The following is a 17,015-nucleotide window of genomic DNA, read 5'->3' as shown; positions in this document are numbered from 1 at the left end:
GGATAGTATGATAGGCATGGAAGACCTGGCATTAAATTGCAGCCTACTGATCAATCCTTGAATGTTTCGGTCCAATTACCCTCTTTGACTTCTGTTCTAGATCAGTAAAACGGGAACAATGATCTGACCTCTTGGGATTTTCTGGAATCTACAAGATAATAATAGTAGGCTACTATGAACAACAACAATACGAAAGCATATATGGACACAATCCCAAACATTAACAGAGCAGTCCTAAGCAGAGCTAGTCTACTCTAAGCCCACTGACTTCCATGGACTTTGACTGGAGTAACTCTGCATAGAATTGTTCTCTTAACCCCACTGGAAGTGGTGGAAAGGGATTTAGTCATGACTAACAAATCCTGTTGGTCTGAAAAGGATGTAGAGCTGCTGTAGCATAGTGGTTGAGTGGCTGGACTGCAAATCAGCACTCTGGTGGTTCGACTCCCACTACCGCCATGAACTCTGCAGGTGGCCTTGGGTACACCATTAATCCCCAGCTCCCCAGCTGTATTATGGGGATAATAACAAGACTGACTTTGTTCACTATTCTGAGTGTGGCACTAAACTGTCCAGAAGGGTGATATATATAGCACACTGTTGTTGTTGTCAATCACAACTAACTTGCTCTGTATCTTTAAGAACCCGTAGCGCAGTGCATGGTAAAACAAAATCAAAGCTAACTGCAGAATTAAAGCTTAGGCAGCAGAAGATATTAAGAGGGAACGCACAAAATTAAAGGAATATTCTTTGTATGCAATAAGTAATCCATGCCTTACTGGCCATTTTGCTGCCTGTTTTTCATCCAGATTCTTTCAAAGAGGATATTTGTCCCAATGTCTCTGAATAGTTGTAAATGTTGCTGTTATCCAAGGGCAGCAAAGCAATCCTGCCCCTCCCCCCATGTTAATAAATATTTGATGTTTAACTATAATGTCTCTACTTTGGGGGCAATGTTCTGTGAAATATAAGCATATTTTATGAAAGGAATATGCCACTGCTTTGTATGAAAAAAACAGAAGGCTCTCTTCATCAATATTTTATAGCCCCTGCTATAGACACGTACTTCAAATAGCCAATTCATTGCCCTGGTGCCTGGAAAGCTATTAGTTGGATAAGCTGTTGTGGTGGTGACTGGTTTACCATGCACATTTCAGAGCATCTCTGCTGAGGACACTGCTGCCAAATTTACTCATCTCTTTGTTTAGATCCTTAAATCTCAGTCAGCACTGGTTTCCAATCCAGTCCCATCTCCTGCTGAAGCGCTTAATCCTTATCTACAAAGTCCTTCATGGTCTTATCTCTCTCTGCTTCCATATCCTGACAGGTTCTTTCTTCCAGTTCAACTGCCTTCAGTCTTTCAGTTCAACTGCCTAAAGATTTCGTGCTCCCTTCAATGACTCTGCCTCTTTTTCTGCTCCTTATGTCTGGAACATTCTTCCAGAAAACCTAGATAGATGCTTCACTCTTTTATTTTAAATCCCTTATGACGGACCCCCCCCCTTCACTTCCCCACTGTGAGGTATATTTTCCCCCTAAAACCCAAGTTTACTTGCTGTGGCTGAAGAGCCTCAAGTAGCGTCTCTCTGTTTATAGTTTAAAGTTCTTTTTGTCCCACCCCGATAAGCGGTTATATTTTAGGCTTTTTAGCCCAGTCCAGGACTTGGTAGAGGGAAAAGCAGGGGCCTTCTTCCTTAAATATATGAATAGGCAATGGTGACTGAGCAATGTTCAAAATAAACAGAAACTTTATTGAACAGGCAGGGATGGAATATAGGCAGTCAGGGAATGAAAGAGCTGAAGTAAAACTTGAGCGTCTTTAAAAGTAAAAGACAAAACAGTTTTCTCGCAGCTTAGTTTCAGTTTTCTTAGTTCTTATTAGTGAGAAGTGTTTTGTTTACTCCTTGGGCTACAGTAACAAAGTTTCTCCACAGAGTTCACCTTTTAAACGTAGGTTGCCAGACACTGGGCAGGGGTTATTCTTCCTTTCCCAAGAAGAAATAACCCTTTCTGTTGGCTGGAATGGGAGTCTCCACATACTACCCAATTCCCTCTGAGCCAAAAACACACACACACACCCATTCTATTGTGGCTGTGTAAATAGGTTTTATACTGGGAATTCTTCTCCCTCAAACAAAGTTGTTACCACCAACAAAGGCAACTAATATCCTTTCCCTCACTTCAGGGGGTACTTGTCTGACTTTCCCTGTCAGATGCTTACACACACTCTCTTCAAATCCCCACTCCCAACTGAATTGAAAAATCCTGTCAGCCACCCTCACATTCTAGAGGTGGGGTTCTGACCAGCCCATCAGAGGGAAGGGGAAGCCAGCCAATCCAGTTTTCATTTCAGGCCACTGTTAGTTCCTCCCCCTCCAGTCTTCTGAGTGCTGTATGGTGGAAACCTCTCTTTAAATTGCATTCCATCGCACCCCTCTTCAAAAATACTGCTGAGCTGAAAATACTATATTTTTACAAAAATTATGGCATGTTCCTCCCCTCCCCCCCCCACACATTTTGCCAATTTTTCATTGTGGGCCATGAACAGAAGTCAAAGGGTGAAGGCAACACTTCCTGTTCTCACTTTAAATTGACTTCATGATGCCTGATTGGCTAGACTGTCCTATAAACAAGTTCCATGATAGACTGTGCCTGGAAGCATGCTTGGACTGGAGACCCAGTTTGGTGTAGTGGTTAAGAGCGTGGTTCTCTAATCTGGAGAACCGGGTTTGATTCCCCACTCCTCTGCTTGAAGCCAGCTTGGTGACCTTGGGTCAGTCATAGCTTCTAGGAGCTCTCTCAGCCCCACCCACCTCACAGGGTGATTATTGTTGTAGGGATAATAATGACCTACTTTGTAAACCACTCTGAATGGGTTTTAAGTCATCCTGAAGGGAGGTATATAAATAGAATGTTATATTATTATTATTATTATTATTATTATTATTATTATTATTATTATTATTATTATTATTTAGCACTGCTGTTTGCACAAGATCAATGGTTTTCAATAAGCCCTCGTACCTATGGAAGTGCTAGCAAAAGAAGAAGCATGCGGTACGGCAGAGACTATCTAGTGTGCACCGAACTTGCTCATAGGATTATTATCATTAATTAATGAGGAACACTTTGCCGAGAAGAATGTGATGGTGTTTGAACAGCAGAAGATGCTGGATAAACACTAAGGAGATGAGCAAAGCAGGGCTCTTTGGGGGCCATCTCGGCTCCCTCAAAAGCACCTTTTCATGCAGAAAATGTTGCTGGCATTTCCACAGCCCTCTTCTAATCCCTCCTCTTACACAAAGCCTTTGGCTTAATCTATTAATTCTCATTCCCAGCTAAAACACACCCATTTGCACCTATTCTCCCCTGGCTCCCCATTATTGGCTTCTCCTTTGTCTGTTATCTAGCCTGCTGCTGAAATGTAAACTAACAAATCCAATTGATCTAAATGGAGAGGTTCTTGTGATTAATTTGCTTTGCATCGTCAAAAGAGATCTTCCCTTTATCTTGTTTTGTAAAGTTCTCATTACAATGCTGGTAACACTGAAAAAAACACCAATGCCTAGTAGATTTGCATACCTAGTTATTATTTTCCACGTTTGAATCCTGCCTTCCTTCAAGGAGTGCTAAGCTGCTTATATGGGTCTTCCTGCATTTTATCTATAAAACAACCTGGTTTGGTAGGTTAACCTGTAAGACGTGACAATCCTAAAGTCATCCAGATGAGCAAGTTTAGTGCCAACTCCACCACTCCCAAACAGAACATTTTGTCCACTGCCTCACAATGCCTTTATTGGGTTTCCTGAGAACTTAAACTGAAAATGTCCGTACGGATTTCAGCTTCTTCAAATTTTCAGGAAGGGGTTGTATAAATGGATAGCAAACATCAAATCCCATTAAACTCCCTAATTATTTTATAAAGAGGCCAACAGCCTGCAAATAGAGATGGGCACAAACCAGGAAAAAAAACGAACAATGCAGTTTGTGGTTCATCATGTTTTACGAACCACGAACCATAAACTTTCACGAACCTGCCTCAGTTTGTGAACTGGTTTGTGAAAACATCACTTCCGGGCCAGCAAATCACCACTTCCAGGTCAGCAGAAGGTCTGCAGAAAGCTCATCCCTCATTGCCTAAGAAACTGATTGATCAGCACCAAGCTGTCTGCAGTGGTGAACTGAAAAATGAACCAAACAAACTGCCCTAAAGTTCGTGGTGGTTCATCAGAAATGGGCTCTGACAAACCGCTGGTTCGCGACCCACAAACCAGCCTGGTTTGTGATGAACTTTGGTTCGTATTTCGGTTCGTGCCCATTTCTAGCTGCAAACCTTCCTCCATTCTCCCTGGATACAATTTCAGCCCACCAAGGTAAACTCAGAGGAATTGTTTAGAAGTTCTCTATTATTTACTGATGTATTTGATTGTCTTTCTTGTTGCATGCTTCAGCATCAGGCTGCTTACTACACTGCAGAAGATGAAATAATAACATCGTAATAATAACATTCGATTTATATATCACCCTTCAGGATGACTTAACACCCACTCAGAGTGGTTTACAAAGTATGCTATTATTATATCCACAACAAAACACCCTGTGAGATGGGAGGGGCTGAGAGATCTAGAAGCTGTGACTGACTCAAGGTCACCCAGCTGGCTTCAAGTGGAGGAATGAGGAATCAAACCCGGTTCTCCAGATTAGAGTCCCGCACTCTTAACCACTACACCAAATTGAAATACCATTCCTCACCATGATTAGTTCCCTCTTGGTACACTTTAATTCAGAAAGGTTCCATCTCTGTGTTCATTTTTTTTTGCTAATTATCAATTTTGCTGCTACCACACCCTATTGTATCTGTTTTCATTGAATTTCCTAACTGTTGATCATATTGTATTTTTGTTCTGTGAATGCCCTAGCTATTGATTATATTGTATTCACTTGCAGTATGTAATCAGTGAGAAAGGATAAATAAACAACAATTATTATTATGACTACTATAACCAGTACTACTTGTCAAAACTTCTTCCACAAACTTCTTTAATAATCAGTGTATAGCCATCATGAAATAGCTACTTCAAATAGCCTCTGGGAAATTGCAGGGCTACTGGTGGGCTCACAATCAGATTGGGATCACATGGAGGGACCAATCATCATCTCCAAATGGAAGGCTGACACAATTTTCATGATCCAGGCAGCCCTTTTTGAACAGCCTAACAAACATATCAATGGCAGCTGTGCATTTGCCTTCCATGCAGAGATGCTCACCCTCCCCCACGCAATGCCACCTGAGTTAGAAGCTCATTATCTGCCTTGTCCCCACCTGGAACCCATCACGTGAGATCTGCTGATGGCACGCACAATCTCTATGTGATAATAACCCCCCAAGTGGAGCAGTTAGTAGCCTCCTGTCGGTAGCCCTAACCCAAGTATTAGAGTTTTATAGAGCTGAAAGAGACACTATCGGATCATCTGGTCCAGGGTTTGTTTTCTGGGAAAAGAATTGGCAGAACTCTCAAGAGGGAAATGAGGGAGAAACACACGGGATTCTTCGAAATAATATTATTTTCATGTGCTATTGCCGAGTATTTTCAAGAGGTGCCGGAACTCCATTCCACTACGTTCCTGCTGAAAAAAAGCCCTGATCTGGTCCAATCCACAGCAAATACACCTGGTCAGAAAATTCACTTGGAAAATGTGTTGTCTTCACCCACTTCTGCATTATGTGAAGGATATAGCATTACATTCACATTCACCTCAGCAATATAGTCGGGAGTTTCTGGTCTAGCGAACACATGGCTTTTTTGCAACCACTGGCCACCATGGCCAGGGGAGAACAATGCGATCACTGCTTGCAGCACTGCATTTGAGACAACTGCAGCTCAAGGGGATGAAAAGGCCCCAAACCATTGCATAGCCAATACCTGAATCTTCTCTCAGCTCTTCCGAATGCAGCTCCTTGCCAAATGAGGTGGCATTGGTTGTGGCTGATCTATGCTCCTGCTGCGTCTCTTCTGAGGTAAGTGCCTGGCATGAGGGGGATGAAGGGTCACTCAGCATTGCTCTGGTGGCACCATCAGCAGTGCACGCTTTGACTTCAGAATCTAGGACACCACGACATTCTAGCATTAGTTAAACCGTTAATGAATAACTGAAGCCCACCTCCCTTCATTCAGTGCTGAGTCAAAGATGGTGCCCTCATCTTACGTGACATTTCTCTCCACAGAAGGGCTATTCTGAGTAACTGCACTGGAGGTAACTCTCACGCTGTGCAGTCGTATGGCCAAAATATGGAGGAGAGAGTCTGAGAGTGGAACTGTTGCCCATAGGAGTTACAAAGATTTGGGAAAGGTGGACTACCCATAAATCTCTCTAAGACCGTTTTCAACACCATCCCATGCTACTGAGATCAAAAAACAGAAAGCAAGAATGTGCTATGTGAAGAAAGAGGTGGGACTAGGCAGGTAGAATCAAAGTTCATTCATTCTGAATGCCTGGTTTAGCTTCCACTCCAAATGATGTTTTCAGGTTCCTCGCTTTCCCCTCCCCCCAGCTTCATAAGTAAATAGTTGCTATTCATTCCTAGGAGGAAACCAAAGCCCTGCATTTAGGGAAGGCAATGTGATGAAGGCAAAATCTGCCCACTGCCCCTGACACTGAAGGCAGCCCTGCCCCCATTGATAGGGGAGGGGTACAATCCATCTTTGAGCACAGGACACACAGAGTTGCACTGTTTCTCTTCAGGATCCTTGTACTGGACAAGCCTCCATATACACCTTGCCTGATATCATGACATGTTGATGGGCATTGTGCTGGGTTTTAAATAACTGAGATAATTCCCTTATCTCAGAGCGGAACTACAAGTGACAAAAAGCACAGGTTGGACACTCGTCAGCTTCCCTCAAGTTTTGATGGGAAATGTAGGCAGCTTGGCGGAATGTTGGACAAGTGACAGTTGAAAAGTCCATTGGACAGCAGTCAGAGAGCCAAGCTGCAAGACTAGGATGCCTACATTTCCCATCAAAACTTGAGGGAAGCTGACAAGTGTCCAACCTGTGCCTTTTGTCACTTGTAGTTCCGCTCTTAGACACAAGAAGAAGTGTCTTGCTGAATATCTTTCCTGCTAATTTCAATGAAGTGCCATATAAGGAACTGATTCCCTCCCCACTTTATCTTGTGGCAGCAAGAATGTAGCTAGATGCATCATGGGAAAGGAATTCCCCTCTCTCCATTGGATATCTCAATAGAAGTTGGTGGGATATTTTAGATAATAGAAAAGTTACAGAATCAGGCAATGGAAGGGAAAGAGCACAGGAAGACACATACCAGATCTGCTTGGGGTTGTATACTTTCCCTTAACAGCCTATGTAGATCTTCCTACTGCCGTAATAAAACTGACCCACATAATTAGCCTAATCCCAAAGGAAATGCTGTTCCTTTCTAATGAGCTAACATTTTTCACATAATTACAGTATGCGGAATGTTATTCAACATGTTAATGTTATTCAATATTCCTACAATCACCAGTATATTGAACTTTGTGAATGACTAAGTAGTTCGCTAATAGCAGAGTGTAAATCAGAACCAGGGACAGCTCCCCATGATTTCCAAATAGACATCTGTGAGAGCAGCTCCACATACTACCGGATTTCTGTATGGAGAGCCCGTCTGTGTACATTAGAATATGGTTATCATGGAACAGATTTTCCTTCTCTGTATTCATAACAGGCAGTGTTGATTGGCCATGCATTAAAAAAAATCCTTAGATGTATGATCAATGGACAAGACAGAAAAATGGCCCATTAATTCCTACATATAAGTATCTTGTAAAAATAACTGGACTTCAAGGTGCTGTGTGTGTGTGTGTGTGTGTGTGTGTGTGTGTGTGTGTGTAAAGTGCTGTCAAGTCACAACTGACTTATGGCAACCCCAGCTGGGGCTTTCAAGGGAAGTGAGAAGCAGAGCTGGTTTGCCATTGCCTTCCTCAGCAGAGTCTTCCTTGGTAGCCCCCCATCCAAGCACTGACCCAGCTTAGCTTCCGAGATCTGACGAGACTGGGCTATACCATGCTGCCTTTCCTCCCCTTTAAGGTGCTACTGGCCCCGAATCTTACTTTTATGCTACAGACCAACACGACTACCCACCTGAAACTACGTTTAGACTATGAAGCCATAAAAACTCGCAACACATGTGATATGTCAGTGGGCACTGTCATTCATTTAGAGAAGCTACTGGAACTTTTCTTGTGTATTCAGTTGTTTGTTTTTCAAAATAGTTACATAAAAATGTGTCTGAAAGGGAAATGCATCCTGTAGCCAGCAGGAATCTCACATGCTGCCCACAGATCCGTTCAACACTAAGCTCCTGTTTGTCGCATATATTCCTTACAAAAAGCACCTTTTCCCTTGTGCCACCTAGGAATTACAAATGAGGTAGCTATATTGGTCCTGGTGACTGGCTGCACAAGAACCCAAACAGTTAAGAGAATAAAATCTATCGAGCTATTGCAAAAAACCTGAGGATGGTTGAGTCGCCATTATTACTCTCCCGTCTCATCAATATCACTTTTTACGCTGGGACAGGGACCTGTCTTGCCTCCCCCTCCCTCTCTGAAAAATGATAGCCAAGCCAAAGCAATTACTAGGAATGCTGTCAAAAAACCTCCTGCTAGAGAACTCGCATTTCTCCTTCTCAGACAACTTTAATCAGGAGCTCGTGACAAAACCAGCTCCCCCTTGTTATCACTTCAATTACAAGTTTCTGGAGGGATGATTTAAAGGGACTTGTGCTTCAGGATCAAACTTTCCTGCCTCCCCTCTTCTCTGCAAGGCATTCGGCAGACGTGTTTCCCGATGCTTTGCGATCTAAGGACATGAGGGAAACCTGGCCTGCATGCCGCAGAGCTCCCAATGCAACATTTTTATAGGCTGAGCCCACTCACTCTGCCTCGTAATCACGTTCAGTGAAAAAGTTACAGTTCTTAAAATAGCCTTTGCAGCAGCACAGTTGCTATGATACGGTGGAAGGAGAGCTCCTCGCCTACGTTTCAACTCATTGTTGAAGCCAGCCCATACATAATCAGGGGCATATTAATAGCTGCCCGCATTGTTCAGCAGGCACAATTTTTTTCAGACTGTGCTGTAAAAAATTGGCCACTTGGGCAAAGCCTTGGCTTTTGCATCAGGCTGCAAAAAAGAAGAAGCGATCTTCATCAACATTTACAAGGCATTTCGAGGTAGCCATACTTGCTAAGTATTCCCTAAGTATTTTTATAGGCAAAAAATGGGAAAGGGTGGGAGAAGAGTTGTGCAGAGAGAGGAAAAGAAGACACAGCAGGGAGGTCTTTTCCGAAGAGGAGAGATGAATTGAGGTAACTTGGCCAGGAACAAGTGTTGCAAGCTGAGATGCAGAGGAGAGAGGGACCGGAAGGGGCAAGAATGCATCACAACAAGGAGGGATGGAGGGAAAAATTAAGCTGGTAAAGTTATTTGGGCTCAGGATTAGCCCAGCAGAGGGGCAAGCAGCTCCAGAGACTGGGTTCCAGATCAGCTCCCAGAAGAACCAAGGACCAAGCCCTTGTTCTGCTCCTGCACTGCATTTCCAAGGTCCCCTTATTGTGGTCATGATGACCATTGCCTGGCATCATTAGACAAGATTGCCACTTCTCAAATGGCTGAAAGGTCCTAAAGCACAAAATATAGTACTGCATCAGCTTTCAAGGGACTGGATCTCATGAACCCATTCCTCTAGTGGTGGCCGTTTCTTTCACTGCTAGAGACTGTCCCACTGGTGGAAGGCCACCATTTATGGAACAGATCCACAAAATCCAGCCCATTGCCCCTTCCACCATTCAATGGCTGTGACAGTCGCACAAGCCCTAGCCTAACCTTCCCCACTCCTCTTCTGGCACTCAGGAGTGGGGAAGGTAGATTATAGCATTGGGCATGGTACTTTCTTGCTGATGGGTGGGGGCCTGTTGTCTAGATACTCAACAGGGAGTAGGACCCTGCCCTTTTATCACTCTATCCTGCCACAACACTGAAGAAACTGCATGGATAAACCATTTTGACTAAAACATTTCTGCTGTGGTGCCCTCTGAAATTGTACTACAGGCTATGAGAAAGGCCAGAAAATGATCACTGGTTCAGCTGCTGAGGGCCTATTTCGCACATTACACAAGACTAAACCTGGGTTTGCTACTGAATATACACTATACAAGGAGCCACCTCCCATCCCTGGCTCCATGAAAAGTACAAAGAAATAATAATAACAACTGTGCATACTGCTCTTCTAGATAGTGTCCCACAGAGCGGTGAACAAGGGCAGTGCTGTTATTATCCCCACCAGGGCTTTTTTTCTGGGAAAAGAGGTGGTGGAACTCAGTGGGTTGCCAGCACAGGGGGTAACTCCTGGCAGGAGGTGGTGCCCCTGGTACCACATGCGCACGTGCAAAATGCGCACACACTTCCGTGACAGCACAATGACATCACTTTGGGTCAGCTGGAACAAGAAGAGGAGTTTTTAAAAATTTAAATTGCCCTCAGCAAAAATGGTCACATGGCTGGTGGCCCTGCCCCCTGATCTCCAGACAGAAGGGAGTTTAGATCACCCTCTGCGGTGTGCGCGGAGGGCAATCTAAACTCCCCTCTGTCTGGAGATCAGGGGGTGGGGCCACCAGCCATGTGACCATTTTCAAGAGGTGCTGGAACTCCATTCCACCGTGTTCCTGCTGAAAAAAAGCCCTGATCCTCACAATACAGCTGGGGAGCTGGGGCTGAGAGGAGTGGCTTACCCAAGGACATCTGCTGAGCTCATGGTAGACATGAGATTCAAACTAGCAGAGTGCTGATTCACAGCCCAACCACTTAACCAATACTCCACAGCAGTTCTCAGAAGCTGTTTACAGCCAAGTTGGTCCAAAAGCAAAACCTAAGCCCCAGACCACGATCCAGGTGGACCTTCTTTAAGTCCAACCAAATGACACATAATAGTGTGCGAGCTTTCAAGTTCTCCAGAACTCTTATTCTGGCTAGATATTACAACAAAAATTGAAAAAGCATTGGCGAGGGCAGGGGGATGCCTCAGGACATGCTCTTAAATCCTATTCAAGTCTGCACTGTATGTTGAATGCAGACCAGATTCAAATGGTGCTGGTTTAAAGTTACACCTCATATTTTGTCAACGGAGTAAATCAGTTGTACTCTATAGTAAAAACACAAGTCCAACAAATGTCTCTAACCTGTCTCTAAACCAGGCAAGACTCTCAATTCTCTTTTCAGAAGAGAGCATAGCAATAGCATGGTAGACTCATTATATTAACTCAGGAGATAAACTCAGGTGTTGTGTCAGATGGAGGCCAAACTGAGTAATTTTACCTCCTGGTGAGTTCTCATAGACACATGGTGCTATCCCAAGCAGGTCTACTCCGAATTCTATTCCAGTGTATTTAATGCGGCTCCTTCCCAGGAAAACGCTCTTAGAATTGTGCCAACAGTTTCTTACTAGTTTTGTGGTCCTCCAGTTGTCCAGAGCATCAAGGAAATGGCCTCCCAGTCTGATTTCAGTGGTGGGAATACTCTTACAAACAAAGGCTTTTTGAGGCTGTGGGTAGCTTTGGAATGCTGACACAAAATGGTGGGTGTGACATCAAAATAGTTGCTGTGGGAGACAGAGCCAACCACAGAACAGCTGCTGCAGGAGGTGGAACCACACAGAGTGCAGGGGACAGAGGAATAATTTTGAACAATATACTGGGAAAGGGCTGTGAGAGAAAGGAAAACCAACACTGTGGAGCCAGGTACTGCTGGAACAATGTGATTTTAATCTGCACCTCCCAATCAGATCTCTAGTAGCCAATCAGATGTCCTGCTGGGCAGGAGCCGCACCCACTTTTTAAAAATACATTATGGGCACCAGAAAGTATGTCTGTGGGCAGGGCTTCTTTTCAGCAGGAACGTGGTGGAACGGAGTTCCGGAACAGCTTGAAAATGGTCACATGGCTGGTGGCCCCTCCCCCTGATTTCCAGACAGAGGGGAGTTGAGATTGCCCTCCAGGCCATGCAGCACAGGGGGCAATCTCAACTCCCCTCTGTCTGGAGATCAGGGGGCGGGGCCACAGGCCATGTGACCATTTTCTCCGAGGGCAACCCACTGAGTTCCACCACCTCTTTCCCCAGAAAAAAAGCCCTGCCTGTGGGTAATATGTATTGAGACTGGAAGGCAACTGCAGTGCTTCAAACAATCAATATTTATTGAACAATGACTAGTAACAGGGAACAATGACTGCAGCCATCTCTAACTGCTGTAATTAACTCCTCCCTGGCCCCGGGAAGGCTCATTTGGCCTCAATCCACCTCAACCTGGTGGAACTCTCTGTCTGAAGACACTCGGGCTTACCAAGATCTGGTATCATTTCGGTGGGCCTGCAAGACGGAGATGTTCCACCAGGCATATAACTGAGGCCAGTATTGGGACAATCACTGAGCCTCCCATCACCTTCTCCTATCCAATGACATCCCATCCATCCGGGTGTCTCCCTCTTTGTATTTGAGGGCAGGAATTTGCAATAGGCCATCTGATTTATGATTGTATGATACAATTTTAATTGCATTTACATAATTATGTATTTTATGAATGTTGTACTCCTTCCTGATCCCGCTTGCAGGGAGGGTGGGCTAAATACCAAATAAAGTAAAGTAAAGTAAAGTCTCCCAGCTCTGAGGAGAAATAGTGGCTCCGCCCTCAAAACTACAGTGGCTCAAACAGTCCAAATACATAACAGTGGGCACCACAGGTACCACACTGGAGACCCCTCTTCTAGATTGCTTAGGGCTTTAAAGGTCAAAAACATTTAAAATTGTGCCTAGGAACAAACTAGAACCAGTGGAGAACAGCTAAGAACTTGGCTGCAATATTTTGGATAAGTTTGAGGCTCCTGAAAGTTCTGCAAAGGTTGTCTCTACTGCAGTAATCAATCACAGATCTTAGTAAGGCATAGGGAACGGTTGCCGAATCATCCCTTTCCAGGAAGGAATGCAGCTGGCCTATTGTTGATGAAAGGCACTCTGGGTTAAGGTTGCTGCATAGTAATCTGCTCTACAGGTTCAGGATAAGAAGCAACCAACATCAAAATAACCATAGTAATTCCCATCAGGAGTGCTGTACGAAATTAAAATTGGCCACGGGAAGTGCCCTCAAATCATAGTTGATATATGGCAAGGCTTTCATGGCAAAAGACTAACAGAGATGGTTTGCCATTGCCTAGCTCTGCAACCCTGGTCTTCTCTGGAGGTCTCCCATCCAATGACTAACCAAGGCCAACCCTACTTAGCTTCGGAGATCTGATGAGATCAGGCTCTCTTGACCTGTCCAGGGCAGGGCAGGTCAAAAACAGGTGGGGAAATTTGAACCACACCCATCAGAAAGTGGTGTCCAATTAGAGACAGAAAGCTAGAAATATCAGGCATTCCGCTCCGGCTAATTGTGAAGTCATGGAGGTGTGACAGGAGGACCCTGAGGGATTGCTGAGATTTAATGTATTCTGCTTTGTGTAATATTGCCGATCTGACAACCACAAATTATTGCATTAAAATACAATTTAATTGGAAAAGATTCAGATGTAACTACGACATACCTCGCCTTAATCAGAAAAGGCTTATGAACAGTTATTTAAAAAGACATTGTGGCTGAATTTTAAACAGAGGCTAATAAATGGCATATGTTACTAAACTGAACAGTAACCCCATAGGACCCAAATCATCCATTGTCTTAGGAACAAATAACATAGATCAAACTAGATAGCTCTCTGTTAGCCATTATTCATGCTGTTCTGACTACACAACTGTGCTGCATTGTGAATTCGCTTCATGGTTTTGTTGGTATCACACAACCAGAACTCAGACAAGAAAAAAAAAAGCAAACCCTCAAGTCTTGCTATTCCTCTTCACTCTGTGTCCCTTGAAGAGAAGCAGAGTGGAAACAGTTTAACACGGCCATCATTTGCACATTAATTATTTCGGCCTTCTAAAAGAAAAATCTGTATTTGGAATGGGTTCAGCTAAAATAAATTATTTTACACACATACACAAAAGGAAAATTAATCTGGTTGTTTTGGTTCCCATTCCGAAATTTGGTCTCCTTTGTACTCCTGATGATGTTCTTGGGAGTACAATATAGTCAAGGCCAGTGTGTCCATTGAGGCGGAGCTGGCAGTGGCCTCGAGCACAGCTCTCTGAGGGAGGTGCTGTGGCCTGTGCCGGCCCCTGACGACCCCCCAGCCCAACCTGGCACCAGCACCACGGGTCATGCAGCACAGAAACAACCAGGCCTGTTGCTTCGTGCTGGTGCAGCGGCGCTGCAGGACGCGCAGCACAGAAACAACCAGGCTGTGCCTGTTGCTTTGTGCACTTGCACCCCCCAGCCGAACCTAGTGGGAGCACTGTGGAACGCGTGGTGCAGAAGCAATCAGGCTGGGCCTGTTGTTTTGTGCGCTTGTGCCCTCCCTTGGCCTGAGCCTGACCCAGCACCAGCATGGCAGCATCGTGGGCTGTGCAGCACAGAAACAACCAGGCTGTGCCTGTTGCTTCATGCACTTGCCCCCCCACCCTGGCCCAACCCGGCACCAGCGTGGGAGCGCCATGGGATGCACGGCGCAGAAGCAACCATGCTGTGCCTGTTGCTTTGTGTGCTTGTGCTGCCTTGCAGTTCCCCGCCTTGCAGTTCTTCACACAGGATTGAAATATTGTGGTGCGTGCTGCTCACCCAACTAATACAGGAGGTATTACATTTTGGAGTCTAGTGTGAAATGTGGCTGCACAAGTCAGTGGCAGCTATTAGCTACTTCCCATGGCATTACTCAAGAGTGATTCTCCTCACTACACCATTGTGTTGACCTTTGGAAAAGTATGTTTTTAACATTAATGTTGTCACTTTAGGAGGTGGGGTGGGGTCTGGGGAATGCTACCTTCAATCCCAAGAGATATCCTTCGATTTCATAAGCCATTCTTGGTTTTTGTAGTCCTCATTACGTTCAGCCCTGGCTAGTAAAACAGCCTGGTTTTTAAAACTACCATGGTGGTCTCCCCTTCAAGTACTTGCCAGGGTTGGCCCTGCTTAGCTTCTGAGATCAAGCTAGCCTGGACTGTTCAGGTCAAGGTGCATTCTATGTTGTTTGTTGGCATCCAGGGCAACTCATTAACCATTATGTACAAGACAATGCTGGACTGTATGCACCAGTGGTCAGATCCAGCAGGGCTGGATTAAATTAAAAATGTAAAAAGTTTCAAGTTTTGTGATTTCCATTTTTCCTACATTTCTTCTGTTTTTTAAAATTGGTTAGCCGGGGTGGGGGGGGGAGTAGGTATCTCGCCTCAGGCACCAGAATCCCTGGCACCAGCCCTGAATATAGCCCAAGTGCCTCTTTAGTGACACCTCCCAAAACTGAACTAGAGGCATTGGGCAGTGGTGTTGGCTCCTGGTTAGGAAATTCCTGGAGATTTGGGGGTGGAGCCTGGGGAGGCACTTCAGCTAGGTATAATGCTATATTGGTAAGCTGCAGTACTGCAGCCCAAGCTCTGCTCACAACCTGGGTTTGATCCTGGTGGAAGCCGGGTTCAGATAGCTGGCTCAAGGTTGACTCAGCCTTCCATCCTTCCGAGGTGATTGGGGAAGGCAATAGCAAACCACCCCATAACAAAGGTCTGCCAAGAAAACATCGTGATGTGACGTCCCTCCGTGGGTCAGTAATGACTTGGTGCTTGCATGGGGGGGGCTACCTTTACTTTTTATTTTTTTACCCTCCAAAGCAGGCATTTTCTCCAGGGAAGCTGATCCCTGTGGCCTGAAGATCAGCTGTAATTCCAGGAGATCTCTAGATGCCACCCAGAGGTTGGCAACCTTAGCAGTGGGGCAGGAGGTAGGACATAAGCATAATCACAGGCAATCCATAAATTTAAATCAGCATTTGGCTGTTAATCTTTGGGGATGGAAAACTGTAATCTTTGGGGATGGAAAACTGCAAATTTTTCTGTAGAATCCGGCAAAGATATACCTACATATGGGACATATGTGAGAACGCTAACCCCATGCTTCACTCTTCAATTGAAATCTTTAACTTGTCAGTGGCGCCAGTGTTTTCCTTTGGCTGTATTAGGAAGGGGCTTTGCTTAATAGGAAGGGCCGTGGCACAACGTTCAAGCACTTGCTTGGCGTTTGGGAGGTCCTAGATTCAATCCCAGCTCCCCGATTCAATTAAATTTTCGCTTAAAAGGAGTGGGTTGCAAGTGATGTGAAGGACCACAGCTTGGATAGGTGGGTAGCCATGTTGGTCTGCAGTAGAACAGCAGGATTTTCATCCAGCAGCACCTTAGAGACCAACAAGATTTCCAGGGTGTAAGCTTTCAAAAGTCAGAGCTCTTGTTGGTCTCTAAGGCACCACCGGACTGAAATCCTGCTGACCTCTTTTGGGTGACCAGGGAAGGCTACTGCCAGTCTGCGTGGACAATTATTCATTCATGCATTTAATTGGTTCGATAAAACACAGGGTACAGTTTATGCAGGATGAGAAACCCTGAACCAGTGCCTCGAGGCAGTTTTGGAGTGGATGTGGGCTAATAAACTGAAGCTTAATCATGAGAAGACGGAAGTGCTCCTGCTCAGAAGAAGGCAGGGTTGCAAGGTGCCCTTACCCTCCCGGTGTCACGTATGCCTGCATACCTGCCATTTATGTGTTTTGCATTTTGTGCTAATCATAACTGTTTGCTAAGGTCAGGGCTCATTTCAAGGGGGAACGCGCAGGAACACAGTTCCGGCAGGTCCCCAAAGAGGTCACATGACAAGTGGCCCCGCCCACCTGACTCAGCCATTTTGGGCCTGTTTCGGCCTGGATTGGGGCCAAAACGGCCCAGATCGGGCCTCTGACGGGTGGTGGATCACTCTCCCACTCAGCAGTGGCCTGATCCTAACCTTTTGGGGGCCCCTTTCAGCCATTTTAAGCCCCTTTTTGCCATTTTGGGCCC

At 45.1% G+C, this 17,015-nt stretch overlaps 1 protein-coding gene across 1 annotated transcript in view; it reads right to left on the bottom strand.

Annotated features, from left to right (window-relative positions):
• Positions 1-17,015, bottom strand: part of PHACTR3 (phosphatase and actin regulator 3) — a 316,486-nt gene that overhangs the window by 113,519 nt on the left and 185,952 nt on the right. Inside the window, exon 4 of the mRNA XM_054981101.1 lies at positions 5,925-6,104. Within this exon, the coding sequence (XP_054837076.1) occupies positions 5,925-6,104 (180 nt within the window). The remainder of the gene's footprint in view (positions 1-5,924; positions 6,105-17,015) is intronic.

This window comes from Eublepharis macularius, chromosome 5 (genome assembly GCF_028583425.1).
Source record: "Eublepharis macularius isolate TG4126 chromosome 5, MPM_Emac_v1.0, whole genome shotgun sequence".
Lineage (NCBI taxonomy): Eukaryota > Metazoa > Chordata > Lepidosauria > Squamata > Eublepharidae > Eublepharis > Eublepharis macularius.
The sequence above is the reverse complement of the archived record's forward strand: the minus strand, read 5'-3'. Positions and strand labels throughout refer to the sequence as shown.